Here is a 19,193-nt window from a genome sequence, read left to right as displayed (position 1 = left end):
TCTCTTTCTCTTTGTCCTGTCCACTCTCCATCTTTTCCTTTCTATTTGTCCTCTCAGCCCCCCATTAGTGTGCACGTCTGTCCGTGTGTCCGTGCCACTGCAGCTCTAATTGAAACCACACTGTCTCTTTTCATCGCCAGACTCTTTCACAACTTCAAACAATTTGTCTGTCTGCAAACACACCGCCTGCTGTCTGTCTCTGAGTCCAAGTCAACGGTTCCCTAAATGCAGACCATTCTCACATTGTGGTGTTTGATACAACTGACTAACTTTTTCTGTGTGTGTGTGTGTGTGTGTGTGTGTGTGTGTGTGTGTGTGCGTGCAGTATATTCAGAGGGAGTATATTTTTCTTGGCAGTTTGTGGAAATCCAAACAATGTATCTGGTTTCCGGAGTAAGTTTAGCATCAGACTGGAGTTTGTTTTCAGTAACATTGATAATCAGAATTTTTTCACAGTATTGTGAAGTTGATTTTAATCAACCACAGCAATATAAAGTGACTTTGGAGGTAATGGTTTATAAAGCCTTTTGGGTTGTATGTGGGCTGTGCAGCCTTATCGCACAGCAGCTGACTGTCTGTGGCTTTAAGGAACTGTACGGAAATTATTGGGAGGTTATGCACTTTTTCTTTTTGCTGAAGGGAGAGAGTGAGTTTTAGAGCAGGGGGTCTAATGTGTTTTTTTTTCAGCCTTTCTTTGTGAGATTTATTATATGAGAAAAATCTAATAGTTACATCAAAAAGTTGGCTTTTGTGTTTGCCACAGATAATAAAGGTGATCTTTGGCAAGAGGACGAAAGTTATTTGTTCTCTATTGTAAGGTTTTAGGGATTTAGCAATTCTTTACTCAACAACAGAGAGTTGATGTATTTTCACCATTTTGTTATGTTTACCATACATATATTATTTTAGGGCACGAAGAAAATATTAATACCACCTTGCTTTTTTATAAAATTATCATTCTTATATTTAGGGCTGTAGTCAACCAAAGAAAATCTAGGTTGACTGAAATTCTATCTACTCTAACAAATCGATTTCACGGTGGGAAAGAATTGGACATTATTTCTAAGGTAACTAAATCTCTTACAGTGCACTGAGGGCTCTCTACCTGCTAGCTGCTGGGTGATAACCCAAGGTACAAAACATTGACGAGTAAATAAATTCCTGCACTGTGACCAGTTCTTTTTCACACATAGTAATATCGTTACTTTCAGGACATAACAAGTATATTTATATACGGAAGCAACACACACAACTTCATAGCTTAGATGTGCAGATATGAGGCCAGCATTTAGACGATTAGAGAGGTTGTGGCAAACCTCTAGTTTTACCAAACTATATTTGTAGGAGAGGACAAAGTCAAATGTTAAAATTGTTGTCGTTGTTAACGTCCATTCGATTTTGCAGAACTTTGACCTGCCCTACTTACAGTTTTTTTAATGCAATGATGGACTATAACCTAAATTTAATGTGTAGTAAGATTTAAATTTACCTCCACCTAAGCACTGCCAAGTCCTCCGTGTCCCTACGCTTCTACCTGTAAGTAACCCTCTAAAGTAATTTCTGGATGTACACGACTGCCGTAATGTTTTGATATGCCATCCAATCAGGTGATGTGGTATAAAGAGTGAGAAGGTTTGCATATAGAGGAGGTTGGGGTGGAAGGATGGCTCAAACAGAGGACTTCAACTCAGGACACTACTTTTCGGGAAACCAAAAGTCACTGTGGCTGTGGCTCAGAGGCAGAGCGGGTTGTTTTCTAATCGGAAGGTTGTGGGTTTGATCCCTGGCTCCTGGTGCCACATGTCGAAGTATCCTTGAGCAAGATACTGAAACCCAAATTGCTCCCGATGCCCTGCATTGGTGTATGAATGTTAGTTTCTCTTTGATGGACTTTGCCAGTGAATGTGTGTGAAAGGGTGAATGTGGCACATAGTGTAAAAGCGCTTTGAGTGGTCGGAAGACTAGAAAGGCGCTATACAAGTACAGGTCCATTTACCATTACTGTTGACTACTTTTTAACTTGCCAAAGTTACGTTAGGCATATTACTTACATTAGGTATGAAGCCTAACTTATGTTTTTTACATTACATATGTAACATTACTAATGCTACCTCCTTATGTTACATACTTATTTTAAACAAAACCACAATCTTTTACTAAACCTAGCCATGTAGTTTTTGTGCCTAAACCTAAACGAACTGTCACCACTCAAAGTCATAAAACATGACATTTTGAGAATCTGCCTCTGGATTCCATGAATGTCTGAAGGATCTTTGAATCATCATGATATAATAGAGAGCATTCATATGACACATTAGCTGATTACTGACTGCTCATTTCTTGTAGAATTACTAAAGTTATGTAGCAGAGAGACATGTAGCAAATATGTGTATGATTGTAATCTTTCAAAGTGTTTTTGTGCGTGCGTGTCCTGCTGTTTCTTTAATTATTAGTTGCTCATGACAAGTGTAGAGTGGAATGAATGAAATTAAATTTCTAAATCCACATCTGATGACTTATTTCCTGTCACTTTGATACTTGCATAAATGGAACTTGCCAGCTGCATTAACTCTTTAAAAACCTATATTGCAATAAATACTACAGCAACAGGCAAGCATGTGCAGTCATCTTATCCAAAGCTACACTTGGCTACATGAGGCTATTATGATAATAAGAATCCACTGATCAGACAGCTGGAGGGCCATCATGACAGTCTTTTAGAAGTTTCAGGAATGAGAGAATATAAGAAATGGTGGCCCTGACATTGTAAAGAGCAGTCAGTGGGGAAGATGTGAGGTGGAAGAAAGACTGAAAGGAGACGTCAAAGGATGAAGAATGATTAAAGAAGAATGGGGAAAAGAAAACAGGAAGAGTTTAACTAAAGAAAACAAATACCAAGGTCATGTGGTCTTAACACAGCAAACAGCAGAGACTTTTCTCCACCTATCAGAAGTTGACCCCAGAGGCCTGTCTTTGATGGAGATGTTTATTTGCCCACAATCTGTGTCCTTCCAGTCCCTAAATCAGCTCAACTACTCTAAGCTGTATTCTATCCATTTACCATTAAAATGTCATGCAAATGCTTTTTCCAGTCTCTCTGTCCAAACCTCTCAGCAAACAGAAAGGTGATAGACGATTCTACAACACTGTGATCTGTGTTGTGATGAGATTTTAGAATTTTCACTGCCACAACTTTTCAGGGATTATTCAGTAATTTGTCTGCCAACTCCAGTGTTTCTGGGGGCCGGACCTCACTGATCACTGTACAAAAAAATTTAGTTGGTTGGATTTTGGTGAAACTGGATAATAATTTATGAAGGAAGTATTTTTCCTCTGACATCCTCCGGCTGCTCTGCCTCAACTCCGCTAACTGCTGCTGTAGCTGCCATTAGAAACAAATTTCCTCCCAGGGATCAGTATGTATATGTAAGTATTTCTGATTCTGATTCTAATGCCACAGAACCGGGCTCAGGAGCCTCCCATTGAACACGGCCGAACTGGGAACGAACACACCCTCCGAGACCGACGGAGGCTAGTTTGGCAACAGCTGTACTGACGGGATTTACGGAGTTTTCTGATGGACTTGCTAACTGTTAAGTGTTAACTCTAGCTAACTGTCGCTGCCATAGCTAATTTGTGCAGCAAACGTTAGCTGACTTAACCGCAGTCTTATATTCCTTCCCGGTCTGGCTGTGCTATTTACTGGGAGCCCCCAGTCCGGCAGATTCAACTAATAGGACTGCTATAGCTGCATGGTGGGGTGACATAAAACACATTCAGTGCTATTGGCACATAAATATCCAGAGTAAGCATTGTTTTAGTTTTTAGTACCAAGTGAGTTACACTGGCGAACAAGGCAAATAGTAAAAGAGGCCCTGTAGCTTATGTCATATAGAGCCTAATTATTTCAGCAAAAAGGGAAAATAAGAAGCTGAAGTCAGCCAATGAGATCATTTATGGTGATCTTTCTCTTTGCATTGCATGACCTTGTGTTTAGTAGTGTCTGCAAAAGCAGGTGTTGGGAAGGAATGGCTAGTTAATAGATGTTAGATCAATGGAAACCATATGATTAGAAGTTGAATCAGGAAGATTTCGGAGTCGAGGGGGTGACAATCTTTAACTACAAGAGGACATTTAGATTCAACAGTTTAAGAGTTGAATCCAAATCCAAAGGTTGTCCCATCTGGATCCACCCAGTTTTTAACTCTCACACATCTGTGTTTTGTATGTATGTATTTGTTGCTTTCCAGTCACTTTAAGGCTAAAACCCTTTGGTAGTGGAGCATTCTTAGATTTGCAAAATAAAAAAAACAAACATTACTTAGGGGTAAAGGGGAGTGTTTGAAAAAATTACATATTTTTTTCTTGTTTTGTGTTTTGCCATTGACTAAATGGTTGAGATGCAGTACAATCCTAATCTCCTCGTTTAGTTTTGCCATAAATATATATATATATATATATATAAAGAATAATTTTTTTTTTATTAAAGAATAAAACACTGTGTACATTTCTAAAGATGGATAAATACAGCATTAGAAGGCCTGCCACTGTATGTAAGCATTTCTCTCTCCAAACACATGACATGTGGAAAGTAGCAATCCCAGAGGTTTCTTCTTTTATTTGAAATCCAAGAGATATCTCATTAAAGATAATATTCTGACAATTCCCTCTCCCTACTGGCCGTCTTGACTGAAGCTGACCCAAGGAATCCTCTTTTGATTAAGGTGTTTACAATCCTTGAAACAGCTTATCATTGGCAGCGGGTTAAGAGAATTAACATTCACTCGCATACAGATCTGAGGAATCCCTTCCAATCTTTCCAATTAAGTTCCCGGTTAATATGCCAGGCAACTCTTGAAGATCAGATAGAAAGAGATTATCACATTTTTTTGGCACTGATTTTAGTGTTATTAGGCTTTGCTATAGGCTTTAACATTTTGAAGGTCGTGTAGAATTAATATCTGAGATTGGATTAGACTGAAGTTGTTAGAGAAACTTGGAAAATTTGGACCTTTGCAGTCAGTTATTAAAGAGTAATTTAACACCTACTGAAAAGCAGTGTTTTGCTTCCCTCGGTTTCAGCTTGCAGCCTGGTAGTATCAGCTAGTACGTATCAGTTAAAGGTCTAGTGTGTAGGATTTAGTGGCACCTAGTGGTGAAGCACACGTACACACATACTGTAATGGTTCACACAGACACACGCTAAATCATGTCACCAGTGTGCCAATTTTTTTTTTTTGGGGGGGGTGGCAACTTTATAAAACATACTGCTGACAGTAAAAGTCAATAGACGGACACATGCACATGCATACATTTTTGGCCCAAGTAGGAAAAAAAAAAAAATTATTAATTGGTAAATGGACCTGTACTTGTATAGCGCCTTTCTAGTCTTCTGACCACTCAAAGCGCTTTTACACTACGTGCCACATTCACCCTTTCACACACATGGAATAGGATATTTCACATACCATCACCAAGCATCTAAATGCAGTCACCTTACCATATACAGCAGGTGGGCCCACCTCAGTCTGATCTGTGATTTTTCATTGCATACAGTAAAGGGGCCACCTCTGGGGGTTAACTATGCAATTTTAAATCTTTCTCTCTGTGTCTCTCTCTGTTACAGGTGTCCAGTAGCCAACAGGACATGTCCTCCTGGTCAGACTTGGAGCAGCAGGCAGTGTCGATGTGTCAGCATGACCACCAATGTGCACCACAACCCCCCTCCCCCACCACTTCCCCCTCCGAGGCCCTCCCAACAGCACCTTGGTGAGTGTTTGGACACGTAGAGGACGCTGTTATTGCTCATTTTTCAGGAGGAAAATCAACAATTACAGCTGCTGATAGGTATACAGTAGGTCTAATAGCAAGGAAGTTACCCTCAAAGCCAAGACTATTTAAGCAGAGTAGATGGCAGCTTTTGGAAGCTGTGTGTGGGTCTTTATTTTTCCATGTCCATAATACCTAATGTGTAACCTAAATAGATGCAAATTAATGATGCAGATAGAAAAACAGAAATTACACTGTGATGAAATCAGCTGCATTCCTTACATCTACCTCTCTGAGCTCAATGCGCTACAACCAATGGGAGCACTCATGTGGGTAATCTTTAACCAGCATTCTAAAGACTGTATACACAAGAAAACTGAAAGAAAAGGTGGCCCACAGGTGGTGGGGAGGGCCTCATCTGTACACTGTAAAAAACTGTAGAGAAAACTCATAATTTCAAGACAGCTATCTGCACTAAATGTTTGAGTTTTAAGTCAAACTCAAGTTTTGAAATATAGTAAAGGTTTTGCTGACCTATAATCTTTAGTTGAGGTAATTTACTTTCTCTTTAGAAAAACTAAAATCTTTGAGTTTTAGAAAGAAAAAAAATCCACATTTCAGAAATTGTTCATAGTGAGCTCTGAACCCGATTCTTCAGTTGCAAGTCAACAGTTGCAATTTAAAATATTAAATTATTAGATATAATTTTTTCACTTTAATGAGTTTGCTTAAGAAATTTTGCAATGCAGATTTTTACTATAACTCCTAAGAGATTCATGTTTTTCTGAAGAAGTAAGCTGATTGCAGCTGATCGTAAACAACACAGTTCAGCTGGTTCCCTTCAAGCATCCAATTGGCGAATGTGATTCAGGGTACCTTATTTAAGCAGCTTTAGCATGCCAACACATTCTACTTCCTCTGCAAGCCGATTTGCACATGCACATAGAAGAGCATGGAGGTGTGTTCTCATATGGCGCGTGTCAAGCGCCATCCCTAGCACAAACAGGAAGCACCATGTTGCAGTGCGTCAATCTCCTGAAGCTGGTCAGCCTTGTGGAGACAGCAGATCTGCACAGATGACAAATACTTGTTTGCTATAATTACCTACTACCTATGACTCGCCAGGTAATGCCTTTATGCCATTATAATGAATAATTTCAGGCGTGGTGGCGCCGGGAAATAGGACAGTGCTGTGAAGCGGGCGCGTCCATGCATTGCCACTATGCATCTAGTCACCGCTAGTGTGGGGGTTATACATAAAGGCAGCTGTGTTGATGCACGATGTTCGGTGCCAGTGTGTTTTAGCCTTTAGGCTTTCCACATATGCATGTGGTTGGGCAAGTAGGTACAGAGCCATAGCAGCAAATATAACATACTGCACTGGGAACTACAGTTTTCTGCAGATGAACTTAACACACACTATTAGCCATCTTTCTCCATGAGAGTCTTATGACAGCAGAATGTCCATGTGTTCTCTGAGGAGTATTTATGACTGCACTGTGTGTGTGTGTGTGTGTGTGTGTGTGTGTGTGTGTGTGTGTGTGTGTGTGTGTGTGTGTTTTGTGAGTTCCTCACTGTGTGTGTTTGGCTATGATAACACCCCGGACTCAGTGTAAACAAATGAGAAACAAAAGAATGTGGGGACCCCGGAGAAGCAGATTCCACAGATACTCATGCATATCAATACACACTTACACTGTATACATTACAGGGCCAAAACAAATCATCTGTGAATGATAGTAGGAGATACTTGTAGTGTCAAATTATATTTCAAAAGAAAATTGAGTAACAAAAGCGTGAGTGGGTGATTGGGTAGTTTTAGAATGAATGTGAAGAAAATATGAGTTCTCATAAAATAATGGCTTTTGTTCATGAAATTTGCTGTGCAAAGTTTTTTAAAGAGCTCCATGACAGGGAGATGAGCCAGACTACTCATATTACTACAATACAAGTAAAGGTGCAGTGTGAAACATTCAGAAGGATCTATTGTGAGAAATGGAATATAATATTCATAGGCATGTGGTTGTTAGTGTATAATCACCTGAAAATAAGAAGTTTCTACGGTAGTCCAAAATGGACAAACCACACACTGGCACAGGTTAATATTAAATAAAGTATTATAAGGGTAAAGTGTACCAGTGGGGTGCAAGTAAAGTGACAGCAGTTTTATGGGGATGAAGCTGTCCTAGTGGTGTGGGACCAGATGTTGCAGTATGTCTTCCAGATGGCAGCAAGAACATTGTGGTCCTTGATGGTCCTGTTGGCCTTCCCACGATGCTGGGTGTAAAGGCCCTCCATGGATGATGGCTGCTGATGTACGGAGCGGTTTTCATACCATACCACAGTGAATGGGACAATAGTGGAAAGAAATCTTCCACAGGCAGATAAAACCTGTCCGTTAAGCTGTTAGATGAGTAGGGTTGAGGGCTGAGATGTAACAGTATTTGTTTGAATCCAGTTCACCGCGTCAAATCCTTCTACTGCTTGAGCCAGAAAGTGCATTGTGTAACAGTCAACAGTGGGTTGTCATGTCATTAACTGTGGTATAACTTCAGAATTTAAATACAGAAAATTTGACATTTATTGCTTTTTCTTTTCTTTGATGTAATTGAAAACAAAACCTAAAACATTTACAGTTAATGTAAATGTTGATGATGTTAAATGTGGTAAAAGGTCATTAAAAAGACAACAACAATTATATGATAAAACCTGTGGCAACCTTGGCCAATCCTAAAAATGGTAAATGGTAAATGGACCTGTACCACCTGGACCACTCAAAGCGCTTTTACACTACATGCCACATTCACCCTTTCACACACATTCACTCAGTGATGGCAAAGCCCATTGAACAGAAACTAACACATTCATATACATTCTCACAGCAATGCACGGCATCAGGAGCATTTCGTGGTTCAGTATCTTGCTCAAGGATACGTCGACGTGTGGCGGGAGGAGCCGGGGATCGAGCCAACAACCTTCCGATTAGTGGACGACCCGCTCTTTACTCTAAGCCACAAAAGCACCCAAGGGCTATGGGAACCACTGCTCTGTTATGAGTTGGATGGCGCTGTGCAGTATATCAAGGACAGATATCTTAATCAATACATTTGACTAGATTGATCTGTGGACCGACTAAATCACCCTGAGTCTGTTGCGCCATCGTTAATTTCAGCTGTCGGGGCAGCAGATTCACAAAGCAGCAACTTCTCATGATGGAGAGAGACCCCCAAGTCACCCCTCGAAGATTAGGACATAAAACAGAAATTTGGCAAGTAGGTTTGACAAACTATGGCATTAGTCCAGCAGAACAGACCCTAATATTAGGATATATTACACAAGAACTCTGTTGAAGAGTTCCCCAAAAACATGTGTTGATAGGTCTGAAAAGGCAAGAAATTACCTTGAAATACAGAGTGTGCACGACAGGATGGTGTTTAAATAAGGAGGTGAAGATGAAGACGAAATGATGAAAAAATAATGTGAGGTGTAGAAGTGCATTACACATACATGGAACTTAACAAAACACAACTCATAAAGCCAAGTTCAGCCAGACAGCGAATACAGGCTGTGGGAGATATTGTCAGAAACTAAAAACTAAAACCCCTGATTATCTATCATCTACAAGAACTGAGTGCCCAGTGCCATCTATGGACAGAGTTGCTTTCTCTATCAGAATGTCAGTGAGAACAAGTAACTAGGGCTCCCACTATGTAATAAAGGCTTTTTTACTTTACTGAGGATGCGTGGCTGAACTTTTGTTGGAATCCATTCACTTTTTTCAGGAACATTGGTGGCAGATTCATTAGCACTTCCAAGTTCATAACCAACAGCTCATTCTTCAGGTTACAAAATCATGTAATATATGTCTCAAGAAATAAATGCCTAATTTAAAGCTAATATAATAAAACAATTTGAACTTTGGTGCCCTCCAGAGGTAGTATTCAGAAACACTGTGGCAGCGTCACAAATTTTCACTTAATATACTTACACAATACTTAATATCCGTTCTTTTTTACCTTACTGAGACTATTCCTGCCTGGGAGGCTCAGTGCCTGCCAGGGACAGGCTTGTATCCTGTTGGTTTAATAGTTTAGTGTAAAGTTATCAGTATATTTTACTTTGCAGTGTTAGCATTAAGACTTCATGCAGCCTGGATTAGTACAAGTAGATTTTGGGACATTGTCAGTTCTTAGGAACACTCAGTAGTCATTATTATTCAGGAATGTGTGGCAAAATTTGGCAGTATCAGGAATAGAGATTTAACCAAAAAAAAACTTGAATAGGCTGCTACAAACCAAGTAATATTCCCCAGTCCTATACTGGAAACCAGAAATCATGTCCTAAATAGACAATGCAGCAATATCGTTGGTTTGATAATTGGTTAAAAAATTACAAACTGTGAAGCTTGGTAGTGGAACAGTTTTTTCTACAAACTGTTCCCACCAGAAACAATGAACAGGAGCTTCCCAAAAACAACAATGACATTTTTTTCCAAAGATGGTTTCCATATAATATCCTGGAATGGAGTAACCACAAATTTGTAGCTTAGTTTCCACATGCCGAGATAACACTGACCACTCCACTAGGGACTAGTTTTTGTACGTTTGCTTATGTTTATGTGTGTTTACAGAAAACTGACCTCTGCCAGTGACTGTCACACTGAATCACAAACAATATTGTCAGCTAACCCACAATGCATCAGCACTATGTGATCCTGCATAATTATAGCCTTTTTATATCACTATATTATATCATGATTGTGCAAACCATTCTGTCAATATGACATTCCATTCAAATCTTTCAATATTCTCGTAATCCACAAACCCATATTCAACATTTCTTGTCTGTAAATGACGGTAACTGTTGTCCCTTCTTGGAAGGGTCTGTGCATTACAAATTGTTGTTGTGAGGTGTAATGGGGCGGCTGTGGCTCAGAGGTAGAGCCGTCCACTAATTGGAAGGTTGGCGGTTTGATCCCTGGTCCCTCTCACTGCATTTCGAAGTATCCTTGAGCAAGACACTTAACCCCAAATTGCTCCCGATGCTGTGCATTGGTGTATGAGTGTGTATGAATGATTAGTTTCCATTCCGGTGAGCAGTTGGCACCTTGCATGGCAGTGCAATGTGTGTGAATGGGATGAGTGTGGCATGTAGTGTACAGCACACTGAGTGGTCGAAACTGTATAAGTACAGTCCTTTTACCATTTAATGAACATTTCAGGGTCTGGTGGCAGCTAAAGTTATTTTAACCTTAAAGTTTCCACATAAATTGTGCTTCTGAATCAGTAATTTGTACCTTCTAAGGTAAGTAATTAAGTATTGTTGCACTTTTTTCCCTTGAATTAATACTTTGTTCCTTCAATTTATAAATGATTTGTACTCTTGAATTAAGTAATTTGTTCTCTTAAATTAATTATTTGTTTCCTCAAATTACATAATTTGTTCCCTCAAATAAATTACATCTGCCCTTGAATTTACCAAAAGGGTTACCTACTGAGACTTCTCCATATATTATATATGTTGTGAAGATTTTGTTCTCTGCTTGAAAACAGTAAATTAAGTTCTGAAGCTCATTACAGTGATTTAGGTAGTTACAGCCTGTGTAAGTACATACTGGAGTAGACACAGCTGGCATTTTGTCAGCAGCAAATTGTGTCTTTGTTATCTGTGTTTGTTCATCTGTAGACACACACACACACACACACACACACAGTATGTGTGTATGGAACAGTCTGAACATCCATTTGCCAGACCTTCCTTTCCTCTCCCTGTGTTTCTCAGCTAAAAGCTGATTTGCCAGTATTGAAAGAGAACCATCTGTGTTATCCCTGAGGAAACAGAGAACATCGCTAGTCCATTTCAGGAATGTCTCAGTTTCATAGTTTATCAGTGTCGTCAAACAACGGTCACGCACACAGTTTTTTTTAGATGTGTTTTCAATAATAGCAAACATTTACAACAGGGTTTTGCATAATTTGTTTTGTAAGACTTTACAACAGCAAGTGACCACATGTAACCTTTGCATTTCCCTTAAGTGCAATCATTCTGATCACAACCGCGGCTTCCAGCACTGCAAGTCTGAAACGATTTGCGACAAAAAGTTTTTTGCGAGTTTAATTGTGTTTAGCCTGACTCATAGCTGCTAATTAGCTAACCATAGCTTGTCAGTCTCCTTTGGAGAGTTAGCATTAGGCTACCACAAGACACCAAAGTAACGTTACATAAACAGGGACTTTTTTTTCTGCAGCAAACACAAAACACAAATACTTACAAATAATATTTCTGGAATGGGAGAAATATTGTGCTACTGTTGTTGTTGTTGTTGGGTTTGTTTATTTGCTGGGTTGTATGCAGTTTTAAATTAGGAAATCTGCAACTTTCTTTTAAGGGTACAATGGCCAGTTCAAAACAGGGCACCGGCCGTTTGACCGTGGTATAATCCCTGCTCTGTCAATTGACTATGCTGGGGAACTCTAAACTGAAGAGACTAGAAGCATATGAAAAGGAAAGAAAAGAGAGATAGAATACTCTATGTCTCCTGTTGTTTAATACAAACCCAACCTGTGTCTCTCCCTCTCCCTCCATCTCCACAGACATATTCTCAGCAGATGTGTGTGGCCCAGGTAAGGAACTGGACGTAGAGACTTGTCAGTGTGTGTGTCAGCGTGGGGATCAAACTCAAGACTGTGGCCCTAACCGACACCTCGACCCCAACACCTGCCAGTGCGTCTGCAACATCCTGCCTGCGCCCTCCTGCCCACCAAACCATGTCTTTAATAAGGAGACCTGTCAGTGCACGTGTAGCAAGACGTGTCCAAGGCACCAGCCCCTAAACAAAACAAAGTGTTCCTGTGAATGTAACGAGTCGCCCAACAAATGTTTCCTAAAAGGAAGGAGGTTTTACCAAGCCACTTGCAGGTAAGGAGCAATACCGATCAGTACCACTGCCATTTAATTATCTTTAGAGATTAAAAATGTCACTTTTAGCAGGAAAGTACCCAGCACTTAAAGAAACTTTTCCTCAGCTGGGACAAACATGAAGACCAGCTGAGACTAATTTAATTATATTTATTTAAAGCTGCAGAAGGTAACTTCTATAAAAATATCTTTTTGTCATATTTATTGAAACTATATCCTGACAGTAGAACACGAGACAGATAATGTGTGAAAAAATCAGGTTCCTCTTTCTTTTTCTTTTTTCAAAGAAATTTAAATTTAAATTTAAAACATACAATACCATTAAAATACAAGACATTTTCAAATGAAAATACTTCAATCAATCAATGGGATTGATGAAATGTAATTTAAAATATGCATTTCACATAATATTTAGTGTCAGTATGCCTGCTACATAGTCACATAGTTCTGACATACATCCATGTTCAGCTATGAGCTAAGCTGAGATGGCAAGATAGTAAGCGGAGGTAAAATAAATGGTTCAATAACACTGCAATCATAGCTACAAACAGGGACTATTGGTAAGAGAAGTGTGGGTCAGACGGACCCCTTTTCCACCAAACTAGCTCTGGTTTTCGAAACAGTTCGGCTTATGTTTCCAACAGTCAACAATAAACACTCTTCTCATTAGGAATAAACCTGCCTCCTGTGTGAACTCTCTGTAGCTGAATAGGGTCAGCCCTATCTAGAGCCAGTGTTTGGTTTGTCCATTCTAGGCTACTTTAGAAACATGGCAGTTCAATATGGTGACCTCCAAGGAAGGCAACCCGCTGCGTCTGTAGATAAATACTCACAATAAGGTAACAAAAACGCAAAAATTCTTACTGTCAGGTGATTATACACAAATGAAAACATACCTATGAATATTATATTCCATTTCTGCTAATAGATCCTCCTAAAAGTTACACACTGGACTTTTAATATAGCTTATGATACTACAAGTCTCTATAGGAACATGCCATGTGTTACGTGAACCCAAGTGTGTTGGCACAGAAGCTTTAGCTTATTTATGCAGTTAGTTGACCAACTTAGCATACATTTTTTCTATATTACCGTAACTATGCCGAGGCATTTGGCGGCCAATGTTCTTGTTATATTTTAGTGGTTCAGTGGTTGCATCATCCTGGAGAAGTCAACCCCCGCTCTAACACCAACACACACACTTGAAGGACCAGTGCTCTGGCTAAACACCGCCACTAATGTGCTCTAATGTGTTTAGCCTAGGGTGGCCATTCGTCCGGCTTTAGGCCGGACAGTCCGGCTTTTAAATGCCCTGTCGGATTTTGAGAAAATAACTAAAAAGGTCGCCTTTTGACACATTACCTCGTTAGTTTAATACTTATTGGCTAAAAATGTGTGTCAGACTAAGTCATTTCATTGGTTACATTTTCCTATGACCTTTCAACACATGGCTAATTTTAATATTCAATGAGCCATGTGTTGATTTGCAGATCACTGCAGTTGCTACCACCAGGCTGTCAATCAAGCTCTTAGACAGAGAACATAATGTGGGTTGTTGGACTGAAATTCTGAAAATGCACATACTCATATATAGATAGGCAAAGCCATCTGAAACAGAAGGTGCTGTATTTTTTTTACCCTTTATCTATCCAGATAAAAACATTAAGAACAGTTTCTGTATGATGTTTATTAGACCTATGTAATCTGAATTGGAAGGCCACGTTGTCATGAGCTGTATCTTGTATATTTATTATTAGCTATGTGGTATGTGTATGCACCTTTATGTCATCTGGTGGAAAAACATTAGAATTTAAAACCGGATCATACCAAACAAATATCTGCTTGCGTGTCCCTGTGTATGCAAAGTGTCCTCCTTTTTGATGTGAAGGAAATGGCCACCCTAGTTTAGCCAGAGGAAAGCACCGGTCCGGCAGGGTTAGGTGGTTATTGCAGTGAACTCGGTGTGTAATACAAGACCTCAGTGTGCTAATGGCTTCTCCTAGCTGTCACTTAACCATTTCCTTTCCCCGCACAGGAGGAAACACACACACATACACACACATCCATCCATCCCGTTCATTCTTGACCCTTTGTGACCTTGTTTGAGAGTGATTTATGGGTATAACGTAGCTGTAGGACCCTAGTGTCTAGGATCTGACACTTGTCTGTATGTGAATGTGAGGAGTGTGTGTGTCTATTTGATCTCCTCTGTGTATTTCATCATAGGTTCATAGGTCTATTTAAGTAACCGTATCTAAATATTCTGTCACCCACAAAGTGGCACCCTGTGTAGCTTTAAAAGCAGTGGCAATTACACGCCAGTCCTAGAATCTTTGTCTTGTTGACATGTAAGTGCGTATTCCAGGGGGGTCCGGCCCTCCAAGGCTTCACATGTTTTGAGAATTCCATGGATCCACTCATCTCCACTCCTCAATCATTTGAAGGTGGAACTATAAGGCCTTGACTTTGGGCTGGGGTTAACCAGAGCTTTTGAACGCCAATACTAATGTTAGCCCTTTCTCAATAACTGCATCAGAAGTGAAACTGTAAAACACTTCTTCCCATTGGACATCCTGTTCTGGTGAAAGCTCTGGTGGTTTAGGCATGGGCTGTAAATATCATAGTAGTTCTGAAGGCTGTAGCTTTTACTGCTATGAAATATAAACCTTAGTTGTGACTTTTGACCTTTAGAACCCACAAGAAAGTAGTTAGTGTTTGTCTTTGTGTGGCAGCAGTGCTTTTCAATCATTTGCAGCAGTGTTTGGCTCGACAGAAAATCTACAGGCTCCTGGGATACGGTGGAGGACATTGTGAATACTGGCTATACAATGACAGTCTTTAGTTTTCATTCGCACCAGCAGCGCCTGAGCAATGGAGCCAGCGGAGCAGCTGCACCAACCACCCTTAGATTTGGGAGAGCAATTGTGTGCTTTCACATACGCTTTTTGATCATACAACTTTCCTATTTTAAAACATTTGAGCTAGTTTGGATCAGAAGTAATTATATATGGAAGTTTCATATGTAGTATATTTATTAAAAATTACCAGTGTTACCAGTCTTAAAAAACTTATATTATAATACATATATATATATTATTGTTGTAAGGTGGGTGCGCGCTATTCAGGGAGCATCAAAAACACTTTGGTAATGGCTGAGAAAACTCATAAAGAGGAGAGTTGAGGCGAAAAAAATCCAAGCTTGGACGCAAATACAGTGTCCCTATGTATTATATTGAGGCCGAATTGACAAGAAGGCCCTTTCTTTTTTATTTTTTTTTTTAAAATTTTTTTTTATTAATTTTTTTTTTTTTTTTTTTAAAAAAAAAAATTTTTTTTTTTTTTTTTAAATTTTTTTTTTTTTTTTTTTTTTCTTATATAGTAAAAAAAAAAAAAAAAAAAAAAAAAAATTTTTTTTTTTTTTTTTATAAAAAAAAAATTGTTATATTTTTTTTTTTTAAAAATTTTTGGGGGGGGGAAAAAGGGTGTTGATTCTTAGTGGGAATGATAGTATTAGAGATGCTTTACATTACATGGAGGCCTTTGATTGTGTTCATATTCAAACATTGTTTAATGGAGCTATACATTGGTTGAAAATATGGTTGCAAATTGCAAAAATGTATGGGGCGCCCTGATAGCTCACCTGGTAGAGCTGCCATGTACCAAGGCTGAGTTCTTGCTTGACTTAAAATCGTTTCAGAAACATTTTTTACTGTCCTGTTTAGCTGTAATACGAGATTGTGTATGATCAGGCTAGCCGCCATTGTTTCCTGCTATGGACCACTCAAAATGCGCAGCCAATGAGAGCAGCGGTACTCCACAGACTAATGGTGGACGTCACTATAGGTTCAGACTTTGAAACCACTCTACTTATCTAACCCCATTAAAAAGTCTCCGTTACTTGTTGTAGTCATGGTGTGTATTACATAGCTGAGAGCTGCAAGCCTATGCCAACCAGCAAACCCACCTGGGTGAGGACAAAACCGTCAATTCATGAATTCAGTGGTACTTTTGTTTAATCTTTCTCTGCACACAAAGTTAGATCATTTAAGATCTGTGACAGAGACACAGTCCTTCCAAACCAACAGTGATTTTTCTCACCAACACAATCTACATTTTAGACATTTTACATTGATGTTATTAGTTTTGAAGCTAAATCCATTTTTTTCTTTTTTATTACAGTTGTCTCAGGCCTCCTTGCGAGGTGAGGAGGCGGAGGTGTGAACCAGGTTTCTCCTTTAGCGAAGAAGTGTGTCGCTGCATACCATCCCATTGGAGACGGCTGGACTAATTACCGACTCACCGCTCATGAGGTGCTAATGAACAGATAACAAACTTAGCAAGTAGAATTCACCACCCATCCATCCCCTGTAGACCTGCTGGTCACGAGTATCCCCGTCAGCTGTGATGGCAGCTAAGTGTGCAGACCATGGTGAAGGTGGGGAACCTCAGTGATCGGAGTGCAGATATGGCGAACTCTGCTGATTTTGAAGGTGGAATATGCACTGACTCGGCCATGAGGACGTTTTAATGGTAGAGTGCAGCCCAGAAACAGAAGGATGGAATGAAAGAGAGAGAGAGAGTCAACACTCGACACTTGTTTTAAAATATTGTCTAAATAATTTGTTTTAAAATATTTGGGGGGTTTTGTATTAATTATGTCTTAGTATTCTTATGTCAGATATTGATTATATAATTTATTAAATGTTATTTTTAAACCTGTTTACTGCAAGTTCAATCTTTTTCCATGAAAATACACTGTGATCAATATTTTTGTATCCTGTATAGTATATATGTAAAATAAAATATACTAAATATTGTATAGATTGTCTGTTCGCATATTATATTGAGGGTATTCTGCTCTTAATCCACCACTCAGCATCAGAAAAAAACTGTTGTAAGAAGTTGAATGGCAGGTGAAGATAAAATCTGTGGTCTCCTTGATCGATTTCAGTTTATTCATATATGTGAATATTTGCTGAAGATGCACATATGCTAAGAATGGACTTTACAGTGAAATAGGAGACATATTGTGTCCAGCAGGAAAACTTTAGAAATGAACAACATTTGCATATTCAAAGGTTTTAATGTGGAAATACTTTTTTTATGGGAAAAAAACACGTCAGACATTACATTATTAATACATTATTGTTCCAAACTGATTATTTGTATATATGTCGTAATATATGTCTGGAGGAGATCTTTAATATTCTTTTTACTTTTATTTATTTCAGGGTCTTGGTACCCATAGTTAATCATATTCCGTGAGTATAACATATGACACCAAAAACTGATATTTTCACAAGCTTTGAAGAAGAAAGGCTGACGACAATTCAACCTCCCTTTGGTAAAATATAAAATTTAGCACTATTTCTAAAGGAGAAGAAAGTCAGCTTAATTTGTAATAAAATGGCTATTCTAAATCAATGTCCATACAGGCCACAGTTATCTAAGAGAGAAAACTTATTTGCTTTTGAACTGGAATAAATTGTATAGATATGGATGCATTATGTTACTTTTTACAGTTATAGTTTTACATTATTGAAACTCTACAACAGCTGGTTTTTAACTCAAAACAAATTCATGTTTTCCTTTTCACCACCATCAAGTTTACTGATTTCTCTTCTGGGTTCAGTTTTGTGTCATAGCAAGGTCATCCACCATAATGATTACCTCACTTAACACATAGCATAGCATATTAAATGAACTGTAACCTGTGGCCAACTGGTAGCAAGGACACATTCAACAATACACTGCCACTTTGGAAGATGTTGAGCATTAATGCAATGTAAAGAAAATGTGATTTGTAGGGGTGAGACATTCTCAAACGCTGGCATTCTATGAATAAAAGAACAATCTATCTCAAAGGTTTTTCAATGCAAATGACTGGGTACCAACGCATTCTGGAAAACCTGGACATTTAGAGACTAGTTTCCCCATCATAGAAACACCTGGAAACTGACTAAATTGACCAGATATCCTGGAAATAATCTATGTTGTCCTGGAAATTTAGAATTTTATTTTTGCCCCTCATTCAGATCTCCTACCTTTTTTACACAGCAATGTTAATTGTATTCAGAATTCAAATTAACACCTTGACTTTCTAGAAAATACATGTTCTGTAAAATGAAATAAATCTGAATTTTAACTGTTACTTACATATGTGGTGTGGCAAAATGACACTGTTAAAAATAAACTGTAAAAACTTCATCATGAATCTGCATCATTAAAAAATGAGAAATAAAACGAGTTAAAAGTGTCAGCAGTAGGTCTGGTATATTATATGGCCGTGTGTGAGCAAGTGCTGCCTTGTATTGTCAAGAAAAACTCCTGGAAAATGCCCTGGAAAATGATTTGTCTGCAAAAAATCATTGCAGAATTCCCAAATTCAGAGGATGCTGGACAGTTGAGTCATAAAGACATGTAAACTAACCATATTATTGTTTCCTCCTCATTTCCTTCCTGAACATTCTCCAGGAATGACTCGTCCTCCCTGCGGCTACACAGAC

At 38.8% G+C, this 19,193-nt stretch overlaps 1 protein-coding gene across 1 annotated transcript in view; it reads left to right on the top strand.

Annotated features, from left to right (window-relative positions):
* vegfc (vascular endothelial growth factor c) overlaps positions 1 to 18,894 on the top strand; it is a 70,347-nt gene extending 51,453 nt beyond the window's left edge. The window contains exons 5-7 of the mRNA XM_051386426.1: positions 5,627 to 5,769; positions 12,363 to 12,687; positions 16,867 to 18,894. Of these exons, the coding sequence (XP_051242386.1) occupies positions 5,627 to 5,769; positions 12,363 to 12,687; positions 16,867 to 16,975 (577 nt within the window). The 3' untranslated portion in view covers positions 16,976 to 18,894. The remainder of the gene's footprint in view (positions 1 to 5,626; positions 5,770 to 12,362; positions 12,688 to 16,866) is intronic.
* Positions 18,895 to 19,193: the final 299 nt, after the last annotated feature.

The sequence above is a fragment of the Dicentrarchus labrax genome, unplaced genomic scaffold, assembly GCF_905237075.1.
Source record: "Dicentrarchus labrax unplaced genomic scaffold, dlabrax2021, whole genome shotgun sequence".
Classification (NCBI taxonomy): Eukaryota; Metazoa; Chordata; class Actinopteri; family Moronidae; genus Dicentrarchus; species Dicentrarchus labrax.
The sequence above is the reverse complement of the archived record's forward strand: the minus strand, read 5'-3'. Positions and strand labels throughout refer to the sequence as shown.